At 28.9% G+C, this 20,450-nt stretch overlaps 1 protein-coding gene across 1 annotated transcript in view; it reads right to left on the minus strand.

Moving 5' to 3' along the window:
- Window positions 1–19,363, minus strand: part of LOC129988543 (nose resistant to fluoxetine protein 6-like) — a 42,933-nt gene extending 23,570 nt beyond the window's left edge. The window contains exons 1-3 of the mRNA XM_056096791.1: window positions 17,759–19,363; window positions 8,824–9,057; window positions 5,213–5,460 (exon numbers count right to left, since the gene is read on the minus strand). Coding sequence (XP_055952766.1) covers window positions 5,213–5,460; window positions 8,824–9,057; window positions 17,759–18,899 — 1,623 coding nt within the window. The 5' untranslated portion in view covers window positions 18,900–19,363. The remainder of the gene's footprint in view (window positions 1–5,212; window positions 5,461–8,823; window positions 9,058–17,758) is intronic.
- Between the last annotated feature and the right edge of the window lie 1,087 nt (window positions 19,364–20,450).

Consider the following 20,450-nt stretch of genomic DNA (forward strand, 5'->3'; position numbering starts at 1 on the left):
TTACAAAATTATTTCGATTTCTTTTGTTATAGTAATTAGAGAGACCAATCATTCTAAATATCAACACCTTCAGTCAGTTTAAACTACATTTACATTTTAAATTCAAGATGACTGACAAATAAATCGCACAGTAGAGTCACACTTCATCAGAGAGCTTGAAAATAAACCAATCAATCCCACGAATCCAAGAGTGTTGTTAGTTCATTGACACACTCTTTGGGAGTCGATGAAACAGTAATTGTTGAGCTATACACATAGCGTCCATTCTCAACAGTGTCAACTTGCGCAATGTTTCCACGCGTCATGTATCAGTTTCAATGCACTGTTCTCTCTGTTAGGGAAAAATGATTAAAAGAAAAAATAAATAAAACGATAATGGATTCAAGAAATGTGTTGCAATGAATGTTGCTCGAAGCATTTTGAGTGAACTAGAAAATAAACAAACAAAATAACACCCACTCGTGTTTGAAAACGTGAATGGAAAAGCCGGAAGTGAGGTCATTCAAAACTGCAGATTAAATAACAATATAATAAACCATTAAACAGATAATTGAAATGTTTCGTATGATGAGAAAAAATACTGATTCGCTACATGTCCTCTTTTTTTTCAGAAAATAAAAAGTCCTCAATTCCTTTTTTTTATTCTGTTAAAATCTGGTGGTTTACACAAGCAGTTTTTTTTTCTTTCCTAAAAGAAGAAATGAATCGAGAAGAATGTATCGCATTTGATAAATTAGTTAAGCGTGGACTCGTTTTTTTAAATCTTAGAACTAGAACGAAGACGGCGAACCTATGAAGACTTGTTTAGGATGCTTACTGATTTGCTCTTAATTGAAGGAACTTTCTAACTGGCTTTTTTGAAACAATTTATCATTTATAATTGCTTCGTAGAGATGAAACAAATTATCTTGAAATCAAACAAGAGAAACGTTATTATCATTGCAGACACCATCTATTATTTACCACTGTGCGTAACAAATATTGTAGTTTGAAATAGAGAAAATTCTTTTAGAAAGCAAAAATGCCTTTCCGTTAACAAAGAATAATGAAATATGATCCACATATCTCAATAAAAAAGAATAAAATGGTTCGAAATATTTTTGCAACAATACTAGGTAATGTTCGACTTCACTCGACTGCTCATAAAAACGAATGGCGATCGATGCTTAAAAAATAATGATTATTAGTGCTAAGATTTAACACTAAAATTCTGAAAAAGCAGAGAAAAATATCTTAAGTATGTCATTTTTCCTTGATTCTGTTTTATTCCTATTGTTTTAATGTTAAAAAAACCTTCATAACTTCACAAGTATTCGTTAATGTAACCCGAAAACCATATAAAAATTTTATAATGCAAATAAGTTCACAATGATTCTATTAGAATAGAAAATATGAACAATCAGAACTATCAGCAGTTTTTTTAATGAAATTGAAATTTAAATATTTTCTTGCTAAGTTTTTCGAAAAGAAAAGAAAACCTTGAAAGATTCTTGTAATGAATATAAACCTTTTTATTTCTTTCTGCTGCCACAGAATTATCTAAAATATTATAATTTTCATAATGATGGTTAAATTTTAATATTGCATGTAATACAATAAAAATTCTGAAAAAGAGAAATGTGCATGCATCTTTACCTAGAAATGGTTATTGCAATAAATACATTATAATTATCACTAAGTGGATATACAGTCACAGTATCCAGTTGTTTAAAAAAAGATATTTTCAAGAAGTTGAAATCTAATTAAAGATGAAATTTATACCATTATATTGCGCGGCCAAAGAAGGTAATTCATCGTATTATGAAACAAGATTCAATGGCAAGGGAAACTCAATTTTAAGTAATTTTCTCACTTTCTGGAAATTTGTTAATATTTTTTTTCTATTCGTTCAGAATATATATATATATATGTGTGTGTGTGTGTGTGTGTGTGTGTGTGTGTGTGTGTGTGTGTGTGTGTGTGTGTGTGTGTGTGTGTGTGTGTGTGTGTGTGTGTGTGTGTGTGTGTGAAAAACCATTGCAATTATGTACTGGTGAACGCGTTTGAAGGATCTTAAAAAGAAGTTTCCATTTTTCTATGGTTTGGAGCTTTATTCTTGGAGATATGATGAATTCAAATATTTATAAGTATATTTCGAGTTATTATTTGATATAAGATGCTCTACAATATTTTAAATCTGATTAACTTTTATATGTTAAAATCAAAATAGAATCTACTAAAACTTTTTTCTGACAAAAGGTAATAATAATACATTAGGTACATTTATATTATTTACTACATCTTCAGTATTTGTGAACGAAGGAAATATATTGTGTGGCTGGAATCAACTTAATGTTACAGTGAAATTTGTATCCAATATCGCAGATTTTTGTGTAAGATTGATTAACGAAAAATTATTTTTCAAATAATTGTAAACATAATTTCAACAAATCACTTAAGGCTCCCTCACATATGATCTGGTCTATTTGACCTTAGGGAAACTACAATTTAGATAATAAAAAGATATATTTACTTATATGAAATATCAATTCAGTATGAGACATACTTATACGCAAATACACATATAAAAATAAATATGAGACATATTTATTTTTACTTAAATAAAATATAAATTTAATATAAACACATTTTTTCTTCTTAAAAGTGATTCATTTTTGATGTTAATAATAAAACTACAAAAAATAAAAATAAAGTTCAATTCTTCTTAGTTTCTCTATATTCATCGAATTTTGAAATTCTAGCTCTATCTTCTAATAATCTCTCTATTCCTAGATATTGAAACACAATTACTCATAAATGCAACACATTAGAAATTCAGTTTGTAGTTTTGGCAATAAAATTGTTCTTTATCGAATATTGAATTCCAATAGTTGAAGAGATGTGGATTAAAAGGTATAGTCATATCACTGACTCTCCGACCCTCCCGAAGGCACACGTATAAAGAAAACTGAATGACCGAACCCCCACAAAAGCAAAATTGGCGGAAACAGTGGTTGAGTCCTAAGGACCATCACCAGCCAAGGTACAACCCTTCCCGAAGGAGGTACGTCCCGTCATTGATGGGAGGAGCCAGATCCCCCACCTTTTATGTACCCACCTGGGTGGCGACATCCAACCACCATACCGGAAGCATCTCATGCTCATTTCGAGGTGCCCCCCCCGGGGGATTAAACTCAAAAAGTATAATGGATTGTCTTTAAAAATTGAAAAGGCTTAACAAAAGCATACAGAAATTGAAGAGGCTTAACAAAAGCATATAGGAAAATTGTGGATTTGCTGGAATATATGATTCTTTTAAGTCTTTTTTCAATAGTTGATATTTGTGACTGATATGCTATCTATCAACAGCGTGATGATGAAAGCGAAAACTATTCATTGAAACAAAAGGGAAAGAAATTAGTCCTAAAAAGAAATACTGTAAGAATGGAGGAATGATAAAAATGTTCCTTGTTAAACATCGACTGATGCAATCAAAACAAACAAATACAGATCAATTGAGCCTGGTAAATTGTTATAATACGATTCTTCGAACTAGATGTTCAACATTTTATTTCTACATAAATTTTATAACTCTATAAAAATAGTTTTATAGATATTCAGAAAATATTCTCCAATCAAAGAAATTTATGAATGAGTGCTTCTCTTTAACCACTGAATATATCAAAAAAACGGAGGTTGATTAATTTCTTATGATTAATTAACTACAGAAATAATGCAGCTTTTCTGAGATTTCTATTTCTTTTACTCGTAAATGATAACTCTGGTAAAAGGTAAAAATTTCTTAAACATTAGCATTGTCAATTTGTCCTGCAGTCAAATTTTATATCGTCTGAGTGATAAAAAATTAACATTCTTGATAGGAAAGTAAAATTAGTATTAAATTAAAATCGTTTTATCTGAAAATAAATTTAATATTTAGCCTACTGCGATTTTCTAAGAGCCGATAAAGTTCGTATTTCACGTATCTACAAATACAATAAAAATAAGATGTGGTCCCCCCCAAAAGTGAAGAGTCCAAATCAACTGTGGGAATTTAACAAATCTTGTAAAAATCTCGAAAACTATATGAAATATGCGCAAACTTTTTTGAATTCCGACATTTTGGCATGACAGCTTTTCTTTCATGTAAAACTTTTCTTATAATTCATTTTTTTTCCATATTCATGTTTAAAAATTCATAAAAAAATATTAAATTTGTATCTTTTTATGAAATAAGACAATGTTCTTTTAGTGAGTGAAATTTATTTTAATAAATATATAGTAGTTTTCAAGATATCGCCAGAAGTTCTATAGATTCGTTTAACATACTGATGTCAAAGTGTCATTTAACATAAAAATGTCATTTTTAAAACTCTATAACTGTCAAAATTATCATCAAAATTCTATAAAATTTTATTGAGAGGTTAATTTTTTTAACCATAAAGTGACTCAGAAAAATAAATAAGAATTGCCATAAAGAAAAGTCTCAAGATAATAGTTAATTAATTCGGTTAATTACTTTGTCGATTGGAAAAAATATGTCCTCTCCAGTAATTTCCGTTAACACCAATTTTTTTAAAGATGTTATAATAAATAACAAAATTGCAAAGATGCTTTTTTATGACTATACTAAACACTCTAACATTGCTTCGAGACTTTTTAGGGTCAGCGTTGAGACCTAAGACAGCCCAGTTACGTCTTTGAGGCTTTACCTCTAGCTCACAGAGCTTCACACGTCAAACAACAAGATATAATGACTGATTAATATTGTAAATTGATTCTATAACAATTAGTTTTAAAACACTCCTAAATCAGTAGCGGCGACATTAGTATAAAATTCAAGAATCCTTTTTTACAATCATTTTATAAGTATAATGAAAATCAAAAACCATCATTTTATTTTTGTGGGACATCGTTGTGTTTTAAATAAAAGCAGAATTTTTTTCTTTAGTTATAATGTTAAATAAATTTTTATGTAGCTAAAAACAACCAAGTTAGTTCTTTTTTTCTGTTAATTAATTCGCTCCCCCTCCATAGTTAAAAGCTTAATTCATCGCTTTTATTTCGGACATCTCGTAGAACTTTTTTTCTGAATTTTAAATTCAATAGTAGTAAAAACAGTAAAAAAAAACACCAAAAAAGCATTTTTCTTTTATGTTTATGTGTAAAATGAACAGCGGGAATTGTTCATCAAATTCACAGTATACTTTTGTTATAATAATAAAAATCTTACGTTATCATCGCCGTTAGAAAAATTAGCCAAAATGCTGACAGGCTCGTACATGGTATAATACTGAGGCTTTGGAGGCAAAGGAGGTTTGATCTCAACTGTACAATACTTTCCCCGAAAGTATTGCTGAGAAGGAATCTTCTTCTTTGGATCGGACATGGCCACAATGTTGACGCATTCGTCATAAGCACCGAAGGATGTAACCGTGCCTTGAAGCATTCCAGCAGGAGGCTTACCGAAAGCATCTATCACTGAAAAGTAATTGAAAATTATGTTAGGTTTGTGTAAAATATTTTTACAGTTATTCATTATACAATATTATTCTTGTATATATATATATGCGTTTTCTGGAATATGAGGAAATAAACACCGGGTTCCAAATTGGTAGGATTCAAGTGAATGGTAAACCTCCCAATTCCTTTTCATAGTAGATATTATGTTATCCACCTTATCCATGATAACATGCAGCTCTTCAAAGGCGATTAGATAACTATTCAATTCACATCTATTTCAGTTTTAAAAAAATATTATTGTTATTCCATTAGCAAATTATCTGCAATTATTTATTTTATTACATTTCACTTGTCATTTTTGTGTTGCTTTAGACATTATTTAGTGTTTCGTGCATATGTTCATATTGAGTATTTTTGTGTGTTCATTTTGAGTTGTTTCTTCATTCTTTCGTATTTTGTGTATGCATTCTTTTTGTGTTATTACTTTAATTTTAGTTTTTACATTACACTACAATAAATTTTTATTATTTCTTCTTATATTATTTATAATAAGAACATGAAATAATTCATTTCTTATATTATTTTCTGTTTTGTATGTCTTCCTTTCGTGTACTGCTTTCTCTTTATACCTGTATTAGCTTAGTTATCTGCTTTTAATTTATTGCATGTGGTATGGGATTATTTTCTGTTATCACAAGAGACTATATGCCGTTAATAATACCAAACTATTATAGTCAAAATATCCTATATAATGTTGTGTGCGAGTGTTTTGGCATAAGAAATTTTATAATAATAACAATATTTTTTTCTGATTTCCCAGACATGCAAAATTTTAGTTGACTGATGGCATGAAAAAAACACTGATAAAAATGGGAAGCCGCATTTATAACTTAAAAATAAATGACTGTTGAAATTAAACTCAGTAACTAATTTATGCATTTTTTCATGACCACATAATTTAGCCTTCTTCATAGAAACATTGTAATTTCTTGTAAAATTAATTTTTTGAAAAAGGGAAAATTTTTTACTATCCAGTATTGTCTTTATTGAATAATAAAAAATGTAATTTTATGTACGTCGAATATCAAAAGATCAATCCCTGCCTGAAACAAATAGATTTTTAAGATTTTGTAGGAAATTAAGTCCTCTGAAAAGGTTAATCATAAATTGCTAACTAATCGAATTTTTTGTCGAATGGGATCTAAACCATAGAAAGAAATTTTTAGCGTCGTCTTATTTCCACCTCTAAATACTTTATATTTTAACTTCTGCTATCTTATGTATATTTAAGTAATTAAATATAGGGACTCGCCATGATAATAAGGAATGTACTAAATTAATTAAATACTATAATATTTATCTCAATATGCTTCTACTGATGGCTATTTATGAATCATCCGTAAGAAATACACTTGGAATTTTCTCTGGTGCATATTCTATCATTATTCAGCATAATAATTTGAACACATATAATTTAAATAATTTCTTCTTTGCTCTTTCATTTTATCTTCTTTCTTTGTCCAGAAAAAAAATGAATAAACAACTTTTCAGCAATTTTCGAAAAAATGTCTTAGTGCCTGAAAAATGCTGTAGAAATCTATTAACGGATAATAGCATGTTTTGAAAAGTTTTTATCTATGTATTAGTTCAAATGAAATCTTAGCAATTTTTTAGAGGAAATATTTATGAATTAAATCTATTAACAGATAATAGCATGTTTTGAAAAGTTTTTATCTATGTATTAGTTCAAATGAAATCTTAGCAATTTTTTAGAGGAAATATTTATGAATTTTTCATTAATTATACTTGGTAAAATTTTGAGCTACTATAAAATACCTTCTTTGGTCTAACTTCATTATTTCTTGGTCATTTATGCTTCATCAATTATGAAATTATTATTTGCTCAATAGTATTCTTAAGAATTACAGGTCTAAAGATACGTTAATTAATTATTATTAATTTAATACGGTCTAAATATAAGTACGGTACTATTTAATCAAAGAACATAATGATTAAAAGAATTGATTTGACACACAATTAATGCTGATTAACATCATTTATTATTCAAACAATTTAATAATTTAATTCTTGTCGTCTTAAAAAAATAAATGAAAAATATAATTTTGATTTCTTTATTGTTATCGGAAATCCAATTAAACATTGTCTACCTGAAATGTTTAAAGAAAACCAAAAACACTTAAAAAAGAATTATGACCATTGCAATGTAAAGCAGGAACACTTTAGACCACTAAATTTTCATAATTACAGCCTTAATATCCCCCAGCGGTTACGAGTTGATTTAATAGATGCTTTATCATATTTTAGGTCAGCTATCACCGTGTGATCTGATTTCCAGATACTCCTCGATTTTTTTTCGTACGTAGAATAGGAACAGCGAATGTTTTGAAATACTTATTCATTGACTCACTGTTCTTCATCCTATACTAGGTTTCAACGGATGTTGTTTATTCAAAAAATGAGATCACATAGAGATTTCATTTTGAATTTGACCTCTGAAAGTAACTTGTAGAAATAACAAGGAGAGTAGAGAACATTCCAGAAATAATAAGGGTGTTCTCATTTTTACAAATGTTGTAAAAATGTTTCTGGTCGAAATATTTGTTAAAAGTTTAAATTATTTAATCCGACCTTTGTTACTAAAAGGAATTAAATACATGATAAATTATTTCATTACTTATTTAATTATTTTACTGACAGTTCAGCTTCATCATGAAAAAAGTATATTAGACAGAAATATTCAAACAAACTTTATTGTGGATAATAGTACAGGATCTTTTAACATATCAGCAAATAGCGTGATTAAATTGAGCTACAACCCATAATGTTAACAATACAGTGAAAATATTTGTAGATTTTAATTAAAGAATGGCAGAATAATTGATATTAATAATTATATCTTCATGCATTAATATTTCTTAATATAATCTAATCATACAATCCTTAGGGAAATAAATCAAATAATGAATCAAAATTCGTTCTCAGCATTTTTTTTTTCAAATATTTTCAATTAAGAGAACGAAATCCATATGAATTTCTTTTTTTTTTTAATTCGATCTATTTCCTGATAGGGGATAATAATAGTTAAAAAACAAAAGTCTTTAAAGCACATAGGCCAATTTTTAATCAATAAGCATTTTTTCTCATGTCCAAAAAAGGCGATTCAATGTATTTTTAATCGTTTTTGAAATTAGTTATTTGCTTTTCTTTTAAATAAGAAATACTTCCTTAAATTTTGGTTAGATATAACATTTTAAATAAATCATCACCCGAAGCAAAACTACCACATAAATCAAGTTGCATGTGTACCTGAAAGCATTTCGAAACTATCACTATTGATATTTCAAAATAAAATTAGCTTACTTTGGAACGCCCAAGGCCTGAGTCTTCTGAGTCCTAGAAGCAACTGGAAGAAGCTGGTGTAACATCCGTTACTGAGTTGCATTTCTGATGAGGCCCGCACCAACAAGGGTAAAGCTTGTCTCACAACTGCATCCACAGATTCTCGGAAGGATTCCTCCAAGTTCACCCATTGTTGAAGAACTTGGGAGGATGGAAGCTCAGATTCTTCAACGCCATCAACAAGATTTTCTAAACCTGGGAAGGGAAAAAAATAGACTTTCAATTCAGCAAAAAGAAGAGAAATTTCTCCTAAATGGTAATCTACTCTTAAATTTTAGAATTAAGTCGATGGTTGAAGTTAGTTGTCGGAAGTAAACTAAGAAATTAGGCTTTGGATACTAACCTTGGTGCTGCAAAGTTTATTTGATCAACAGATGGTGCCTATTGATTCTTTTATGATTAATTATTGACTCATGAATTTAATAAAAAAAATCAAATAGAATTAGAAATCATTAGATTTTTTTTCCTTTAATTTCAAAAGAAAGTATCGAAAGAAATAGTTATTTTAAGTATTTTGTGAAAAACTATGCAAAGTAGTTAATTTAGATGTAATATAGAGTATAATATACTTATGTATTAGCACGAAATGACCAACAACATTGTTACGATATCCTCATAATATTATCCGGCTTTCAGAGTATCGAAGAACGTCGTGCAGATATCGGAAAATATTTAGTGCTAATAGGATAGTTTAAAATGTGTGTCTAAATGAATACTCTGATTTCATTGCTTCATAAGTAGTTGATGTTGTTTATTTTAAAAAATGCATGCTCCAGTCAGTAATTTATTCACAATTTTGTAGACAAATATCTTGCATGTTCTATATACACACATCTGATTGCATTACATGCATAAATCTGTAATAAATTTCTTGCCAAAATTTCTGTTGCATGTCTCTGTCGAGGTTGTGAACAGCAACTGTGATGAAGAGGTTCAAATCAGTGATTGTCGGTGGAGATAGAAACGCACTCAGGCAATTTTTCGCACGAAGAAATGACACTGATAATGGTTTAGGCATTTTTATTACGAAGGTGATAATCTCTGTCAGTTGAGCGACTCATCGAGCAATATAGTTGTATGTTAATAAGGTAATTCCTCCATCCTCAATGTTCGTTAACTATTTGAAAGTTCATCACAAACTGTAGTAAGAAATGAAACGACAGATTTGATATATGTCATGCAAAAAATAAAAGCATATTGAACAGACACAATACTGACATTCAAAATGTGAAAATCGGCATCCATTATATGTTTGCTGTTTTTATTAAATAGAAAAAAACTTTTTGCATATACTATAATTTATTTATGAAGGATTTGATAAAAAAAATTCTTCATTTAATTTGGCACACAACAATGGTAAGCAAGCATGAGATATATTAAAAGATGAGTTTTGAACCAACTGCCTGAGCCATCTTAGTTCTGATAGATTAACTTTTAAACTAAGTTTTAACCCTACAAAACAGACATTGGTACATTTTGCAAAAGAGTTAGAGAGAAGCAAACTCAAGTTAAAGGAACTGGTTTTCTAATTGCAGAATTCTTAACAGCATTGAAGCTTATTAGAACTGTCTTTAGACTATGGTTATGTGGTTCAAGTAGTTAGCAAATTGAAGGATGCTAAATTTACTCATTTAAAAGTTGAAAGACAACTCATAAACATAACTGAAAGAATACATTTAAAACAGAAGAAAATGGATCTAAATTCTGCTGAATATGCATATAATTTTGCTCATCTCCCCAAACAGAAAACAAAGCATCATTAATCTCAGTGGAGTCCGCAAGCTGTGGAGCTGTGTCTTCCAAGAAAATCTAGTCAAAGGAAGTAAAATAAGAAACCTAAAAAAATGGGACTATTTTGTGAACATTGTTAAAAATGGCATTGAATATCGGTCTTACAGATTGAAAAATAAAGAAAAGAAGTAAGTTTTAATTTCTGAAATTTCGTCTTGTGGGTTTAATCCGTCTTCCAAAGCTTCTGAGTATCTAAGTATTAGAAGTTTGATCACTATCGCTGCAACTTACTAATTAAATTACATTGCTCACTAAATTACATTAGATGACACTCACAGTATACCAACATAACAGAATCAATTCACGCTTACATGAAATACCCATAATACGCCAAATCTATTCTAGAATAGATGGCGCATCATGCAAGAAAAAAAAAACGTCTGATGATGGATAGAGGGATTGAAGTCATACAACAATGACATATTGAGTAAGTTTAGTTATATTATCTCTTATTTCGAAGTAACACTAGGGCTATTTTGGAATGGACCACGTACCTTAGAACCGCAGTCACATGTCGGGGAAGTCACTTGATCCAGCAACCATTCTCCAAACGTAAGTAAATTAATTATAGGTCAAATAATTCGAATGAAATTAATAAAATTAATTCTCGATACACCAACTGCACATTGGATATCTTAGGGTGATGCTCAAAATAAAATACTATAAAAGAATCAATCTATACGAACGACAAACTTAATTGCAAGTATCATCTAACATTTAACAGTTTGTTGCATTATGCTGTTGTGATACCATTTTAATTTTACTTAAGAAAGATACACAATAAATTCCGAAAATGAATTCATGCTGTCGAGAGAGTGAAACGAAGCTTTAAAGTACAAACATGTACTGGCAGTTTCCGTGGTCTATTAAAAATTTCTTAACCACTTAAGAAACATTTCAAAAAGAAAGTTTTCTTATTAAATTAGTGTTTCTGAATTTCATATACTAATTTTGAACTTTGAAAATAATGATAAAGTATCAGAAGAACTCTATTTATATAGTTATAAATAATAAAATGAAAACATATATTACTATTCATTTGTATAAGCAATTTATATTATATTATAGATAATAAAGTAATGAATGGCTACAATTTTTGAACAAAATGTCAATAAGAATATTGAATACTCGGCTTTATACGTGACTTTAAAATTCAAATCGATTAGGAGTATGATAATCATTGTTCAAACCAATGAAGGAATCGTAGCGTGTCAGAATATTACACAAACTTAACACAAATTTTCATGATTTTCGAAAGTTAATGGGATTTCATATCAAAATTAATGAGAAAAATCCCATCCAACGTACCTCTATGCGTGTGTGGCTTTTGAAGAAAAGTTTAATTATAAAATAAAACAGTTATATTCAATTTTATCAAAAATCAGCAACATTAATTATCGGTATGTGGCAAAAAAAACGAAACTACCAATTTGACTTTTCCTCTAAATTGAATCAAAACTTTTTCCAATACTTTTTTCGTCTTAAATTAAAAGATAAAGAATTTATTTTTTTTCCTTAGTTAATTGCTATATTAGACAATGAATAGATATCGATAGAAATTAAAAGTAGATGGTATATTCAAATGTAATGTATAAAAATACAAAAAATGCGATAACAATTAGATAAAATTCAGAAGAAAGTCCACGAAAGAATAAAAAATAATATTTCTCGAAAGTAGTTAATTATTATTTAAAAAGTAATACCAGTAAACCATTATTTTACGCAATCATACTTATAATAGCATATTTTATCATTCGCCATACTTTTATAATGGTTAATCACTTCGAAAAAATTACTCGTCTTTGGTCAAAAGTCATAATTAATGCATTTTCTGACAAAGCAAGAAGAGAAAGTCCTAACTATCGGTATCCATTTCTCTCACCTATAATCCAGATATTTCCAATTTAATCAATCTTCCAGTTTTCAAAATCAATTTGAAATAATTAAATGATTGCACTTAAATGGCTTTTCACTTCCAAATGTTTCATCGACAACAATGGAACAACAAACATTCTTTCAGATAATTTATATATTTATTTTTCCCTTCGATAAAGCATTTTTCTATAAATAAATAAAAAGATAAGAAACTATGACTTTCGTTCTATGTCATACAATTTCCCAACATACTTTTGACTCGACAGTGAAGGGCATTTTTCTTTTAATATATCTGTCCTTCTTGGATACCCTTTCCTTCTGCTTGTCAAACATAACTTTTACTGTATAACATGGTAATCTCAAGTGTCGCTTACAGTATAATTTTACCATTCAGTGTCCATATCTTTTTTTCACATTCTAAGTTTTCTTTAATAACTTCCATTTGAAATCATCCAAGTGACAGCTTCAAAAGTTATATTCTCCCAAAATACAGGAAAAACAAACACTTACTTCATGGTTGAATTGTTCACATGCTGTGTTTGAATTTCATGAAGCTACAAGAACACAAGAATTCAAATAACATAAATATTCGAGTGTTGAGGACACAAAGGTTTTATGGAATGTCAACAACAACAACAAAAAGAAGAATTCGTAAAAGCAGCTGTAAATAAGACAATATTTGTATTATGGTAACCAGATAGATCCTTTGGTGTTTCGCTTCGAATAAATATAATTAAAGGTGTGTGTGCGCGCACACGTGTATATGTGTGTATTATCCGAATTTGGTAACTAGTTTGTTTGTCTGGTTTATTTATTTTTCAGACTGTTAAATGATTAATATGAAATGCATTTTTCAAATTCACCTTGCTATCTGATACGAATGAAAAGCATAAATTCAACTGAATAGTTCACTACAAATTAAAAAGTGTATATAAAAAAGAAAATTAAAAAGTATATAAGAAGAAAAGAAAAGCGTAAAAAAGAAATGAAAGTGAAAATGAAAATCCTACTAAGGAGTTAATATTTGGAAAAGGCACATGTTTGAATGTTTTAAATAGATGACTTTGAATATCATAACATTTAAAATCAATGTCACATATAATATATTAAATTGAATTCAAAATATTATTAAAATTAAGGTGAAAATTGTATCGGAATGAAACTGATATCATTAAAAATGTAATTCTTTGAGACTTAATACAAATACCATTTTTGTAAGATAATTGTTTTGTAAGCTATGGACATTCATTTTCAATGGCAATTCACAGTTAGAACCCATCTGGGAAGTCAATTTTTTCTCTCAATTAATTTTCAGTTTGAAGTCAATTTCTTGATTTCCTTTATATTTCCTTTCTTTGCTTTGACTAAATGAATTTTTTAATAGCATGGCGAACCCTTTCCAGAATATTTGTACTTTCATTAACTAGCCTAAGCGAAATTCTAAATTCAATACAGCTGTAAATTCGTGTGTTGGGTAGTTTATATTTGACTATTGCCATTCTATCATAAGTAATAAGAATGATTTTTGTATCACATATGTCAGTGTTTTATATAGAGAGAAAAAGAGAGAGGGAGATAGATAAAAGAAGCATAGTAATGATGGCAAATACAAAAATATGGATTTATGGCAATTAGTAATTGGTTAACCTTTAGCATCTATTACGGCCTTGCAACGCCGTCACGTGGAGTTCATCAGTGCTTTTAGTTTGTCAGCTCTTATAATATGATATTCCAATTGAATCATTTCTTTAATTAATTGGTTTTTATTGCTGGGTTGCTAATATGAAACAAGTTTCTTTAGCTGGATCCATATGTTTTCGACTATGTCAAGTTCTGGGCTATTCGAAAGACATTCCAGAAGTGAAATATTATTATCTTGTACAATTTTTTTACATAATTGACAACATGACATAGAGCTGAATCATTCTGAAATATAAATTATTCATTATCATGGTATTATTAACTTTCTTCACATACGGATGACAGCAATTATTAACGAGTATTTCATTAATGTATTTTTGGGTATTTATATTCGTTAATCACAAAAATTCTTTTGATATTATGGCAGCTCTATCTAACAGTAAATGTAATGAAATCAGGATGAAAAATCTTTTCCTATTCTTATCCTTATATATTTTATGCCATCTTCCAAATAGGGAGATTATGGTCTACTCATTCACAATGATGCTATCCCATTTTCTGCTTGTAAACTTTGGGGGTTTGCCGGTGCAATCTACACAAAATTTGATTCGGATTTAAAAATGGCTTGTTTCGTAATTCTTACATTTAAACAATATTATTGCAATTTTGCATCAAATGGTCCTGAGATTTAACTTCACATTGCGCTGAGCTATTTCACTTTGTAAATTCCTAGATAATTTTCTTTGATCACGCAGATACAGTCTTTTAATTATTCTTAATGACTTGTTGTTTTGTACCTTGCAACCATCAGTTTAGTTTTCAGATGAATGAATTTCATTGTATTTCTTCAAAGATTTAGAAATATCCCCTCCCACTTAGATGTCCACCAATTTTCTTTTAAATTTCATTGTAGTCAAAACTTTTTCATGTAATAGAGCAGCTTTAAAACATTTTTTTGGGGTGACCAATCACCCATTTGTGTCTTTTTTTTATAATTTGATAATTCTCAAAATGAAAGAACATACTCATACAAAACAGTGGCCAACTAGAACGCAATCACAAAAAGTGTTAAAAAACGGCCTTCTCTCAGCTCCAAAGTATGGAAAGAATCCCTGAACTTTATTCATAACAAGATTCTATCTTATTGCTCTACGCCCTCATAATCATTAGTAAATTCAAGTGAAGAAAAACTATTATCAGCGAAATCAATGCATGCTTTTCTCTTCTAATTATTGACCTATAATTTTAAAAAATAATGATAACACAACATAATTTAATACATTACATTCTTGGTTAAATTATCTTTAAAATGATATAAAACTTTAAAATATTATTGCAAATACTGTATCAGCTATAACCCTCAAATTTTCAAAATACACTTTTTCCAAAAGATTACTCACAATTTTGGTCGCAATTATGTATATACAGAGTGATCAGCAAAATCTTTTTAAACCCTTTAAATTCACATCGCTATCTCACCTAGCCAGAGAATCAAGATGCACTAGTAAAGTAGCTATGCTGAATTTATTAAGACAAGTTATGGCTCTTCTTGCGGCATAATAAGGAAGTCACAAGAAATAACTCAAAAAGAAAAAGAGAAGAGGGGAAAAGTACAGTTAAAAAAATAGTACACCATGCCATAATGAAAACACAGAAAAATGTTTCATGGAGTTATCTGTAAAACGGAGGTTACTATATTTTTCAATTAAATTTTCAATTAACGTGAAAAAAGTTTCACCCTGTATGGTGGCGAAGTTTACATCAGGTATTTTAATATTAGTGGTACAAAGGTTATGATTTCGAATCCTCAGATTCCTCTCCTCCCTGAAGTTGCTTTCCAAATTTTATTAATATTACTTTTTGTTTACTTTCTTCATTGCTTAACTATCATTTTACTGTTGTTTAACTCGGACAATAATTCCCCGAGAATACATTTTTAAATTTTATACGAATTTTACATAATATTTTCACATTAATATTCCAAATTTAATATTTATTTAAATATGACAGGACTTTCGTTTCAAAGAACATTGGAATAGCTCCTATATTTCGAAAACTTCAATCAAAATTAAAGAGCATGCAACAGTTCCTCAAACCTTAAATTAAAAAATAAACAGATGATAGCAAAAAATAATTTGAATGCTAACAGGTTACGTTACATGTACACGTGATGATAATGATAAGAAAGAATATATTTAATAGTTTAAAGAATGAAAAAAACTATACCATTCATTACCTCCTAATAATTTTGTAAATCTTTATAAGAAATCAGACTTCTCACGAAAGCAAAAGAGTTTTAAGTGGTGTTGAAGATGAAAACTAAATTTGTATTGATGTTTTATATTCGTAATAAGTCATGCTTCTGATACAACTAAATACAAATAACGGGTCTAACAATAAAAAACAGAAACTTGAAAGGCAGAAACATATGAAAATTAACTTCGAAATTAGAAAGAAAAGTATTTTTTAAACCACTATTGGCAGAAAATTATTGAAATCGTGATGAAAGAATTGAAAATGAAAGAAGATATATCATAAATTCAATTTGGATCAATAAATAATTATTAATATTTTTTATTCCGTTTGTCATTTATTTAACTTAAGCAAGATTTGAGTTGTCTTTCACCTTTTTATCGATAAATTTCAATTGAAAAAATAAAATTGATAGTGAACAAACTCATGAACATGACACATCGTTCTCACAACTTCAATAACATAATTGTAAGAATGCTAGCCTAAACAAGAAGCGCATTTTTCTTTTAGATTAAAAAATTATCTTGCCTTCTTTGAAGCAATTTAAAAAAGGATTACAACTTCCCACGTCAGATGTCAAGAAACATTTCAGGGTCTATCCAAAGTCCGGATAATTGCATTAATCTGTTAGCATTCATTCTATCGCAATCTTATAATTCTTATGCACGCGGTTTTAAAAAATTCGAATCAGTTTTAATTTACCAAATAAAAATTTACTTTATGCATTTTTAACAAGATTAGTCTCTTCGAAATTTTGTTTGATATATTAAATTATTCAGAAATTTTTCTTTACAAGAATAATGCAAACGATTTTATATAATATTCTGGAAAAAAATAAAAAATTTATGCATGTATTCCAAAACAAAATTGATTCACATTTATACAAAAGAAAAGAAGAATGAGAGAAAATCAAGCATGGAGAGATACAATACGTTTCATTAAATAATAATTTTAACGAAATATCATTCATGATATTTTATGTTTTTATGTCTATCAACAACTGCATTTGATTTTTTTAAATGTCACATTTTAATTCTACATTTGCATATATTTATATTTTAATATTTCATTAATCATCATATTTATTTATATATTTCAATCTATTATATTGCATTTTTAAATTATTGCATTTTTATATAAGAATATCTTTTAAAGTTGGCAAAAAAAATTTGTTGATTAAAAATGTATACAAAAATTTGAAATCTTTAGAAAAAAGATTTACAACAAAAATTCCAAAAATCATTTTCTTTTTTGCTTGAATTAGCTTACAATAAAAACATTTTGTTTCAAATCATGTTAAATATCATATAAAGAATATCATTAAATATTTTCTTACCTCTAGAAATCATCTCTTCTTGCTGCTGATCTTTATTTCCAGATTTTGAATCCCAATAATGTTCTTGTAAGAACGCGCCCACTCTACGGCTAACTTCACTTATATTCGAAGCCACTGCAGATATTTTACTGAATTCCAGTGATCCAGGTTTACTGGAAATTCTTTCACGCCTATGATTAGCAAGTCCAGAATAAGAATCCATGTGACTAGTTTTGCTATTATTGGGTAACTTTGAATCCAAAGTAGTTGTGCTGCTGCTACGGTGAGGTTTCAAAATTGGAGAACTACCGTTGATCATTTTTGGCACAGCAGAAGTTGAATTATGAAGTTCATTGCTTGTTCTTGAATTAACTTCATCACTTTGGAGAATCAGAGAACTTCGATTGTTTAAAGTATATGGCACAGTATGATTTTCTCCTGAGTTTTGATTGGCAGATGAGTCAGCTTCGAATAAAATCTTCCTGAGGTTATCTTTGATACTATGAACATTTTCTTTGAGTCTTTTTATATTTTCACCAAAGTGTTCAATTTCTTCTTTCACTACCGTGATATTAGAATTGTCGATTTTGTCCACAACTGGAGGTTTAATATCTAAGATATCATCATCAAGGAGTTCTGCAGGAACACCGGTGGTGGAATTAGAGAAGGGGTACAATGTAGAAAAGTTCGATGCTTGTTTTACATCATTTTGGCTTTCTAAATATTGATCAATGTCACCAATAGATTCAACATTCAAGGTCCTGTTGAATGAAACCGATGAGTTAAAATGAAAATGTTCAGCTTCGAATTCTTTCTTCTTAGGAATAAAAGAAAATGAATTATTGATATTGGCGTTTGGCAAAACTTCACTCTCCAGCTTTGACAAATAGCTTCTGCTTGTATAACTCAAATTATAATTCTCCACAGGAATTTCTGATGTACCGGAAAGTTTGAATGTTGGCACTGTTTCAGCTGCAAATGAATTATTATGAGATGGAGTTGATGAAATATTGTTCAGTTCTTGCGGATGAAGTCCATTGTCTGTTAATGATTTTGAAGATGCAATGTGAATTTTTAGTGCCACAAGTAGAAACACTGCTCCCCATTGAAGGATTATCTTCTTGTGGGCAACCATCATATGAGGTTCAAAACCAAATATCATCGTCTGTTCAAATCAACAATAGCCAAATTAATTTCACACAGAAATAAGTTAGTGAAGGGAATCTGTTATGGCACCTAATTGTTACCATTTAGTTCAACTCAAAATTTGCAATCTAACCACTTTGAGCCAATATAAAACATGATATGACACTGAGATAAATTTGACAATGATGAATCATTTTTATATTGACATAAAATAAGGTGCACTATATTTGTAATTAAATCATGTGATAAGTTCCACGGCGGTGACAATAAAACAGTATTGAAATCACGTGATCGTAATAAAATTATCAAATTGGTTTTTAAAGATAATCCACCATATTTTTGAGAAAACTTGTAACGTCCTTGAATATACCAACCTAACGAATACTTAGTTGTGATAATACTAATGAATCTTCTTCATGAGCTGATAGAAAAGAGATCGGATCCAACTAGGAAATGACAACTGAGTGAAACACGTGCACCGTAGAGAAACACAGAAAGGCAACTGAGAAAATAGACGATAAAAAAAACAAAAAACGAGATGGATGCCTTCCGTAAAGCCTCAGGGTCTTTTCTATCACTTTCACTTATGAAAAAAAAAAGGACTTTCACTGTTTCCGTCGTAGGCTAGCTACCTCGTTTTCCTCCTTACCGAATGATTGCCCGCAGTTCTAGGCCACAGTTCCACTTCCCAAACACTGACGGGCGTTTTCTTTTATTTATCGTTTGAAAACGTGTAAGGCCTGAAGATGAAACCAACTTACCAAAAATATTTAAGGCTAATTTTCGTTCCATTTTACGTTTTACTGGTGCTTACTGGTTTCGTGATTCTATTGGTTATTTTTTTATGTAGGAGTTAAAATAAATGTCAGGACATGCTTGAGATGACATCCGGATTACAACTTTTGTGTCACTTACCGTTTCTATTCTTAAGAGATAAATATTTCTTAACAGCATTTAAATTTCGTTTGAATTGGATATTTGAATACAATAGCAAATAGACAAACTTTTTGAATGAAACATTCGTGATAAATAGTAATGAATTTTAGAAATAAAAATATTTAATTTAAGTTGGAAGTAAACATTGTTTTTAAAATAAAATATTATCGTCCAATTTATTTATTAACCAACTGAAGAATAAGTTAAAATAAATATTTATTTATATACATATATTTTAATAGTTATTTTCGGGGATTTTGGAAAAAATCAGATTTTTATTTTTAATTTACATTTTCACCTATGCTTGAAGTTAAAGCAGATAAGATAGAAATGGCAATGGTTTTTTATAACTATTAGGCCTTTTTAAACCAGGCAAGTCTCTCTGAAACTTAGACTTCTTAACTGTCTTAGAGGAAAATTAATTCTTTTTAAATGATTATATTCAAATTTGAAGATGATTATAAGTAGTCTGATTACATTTTATTTTATTTATATTATTTTTAAATGAAATATTATGAGATATGATACAAAATTTTGTGAAAATACTGAACTGAATCTTTTATATTTCCAACTACGGCCAAATAAACTAAAAAAATTATTTATTTATCCCTTTCACTTTTCAAAAATATTT

The sequence above is a fragment of the Argiope bruennichi genome, chromosome 10 (assembly GCF_947563725.1).
Source record: "Argiope bruennichi chromosome 10, qqArgBrue1.1, whole genome shotgun sequence".
In the NCBI taxonomy this organism is placed as follows: Eukaryota; Metazoa; Arthropoda; class Arachnida; order Araneae; family Araneidae; genus Argiope; species Argiope bruennichi.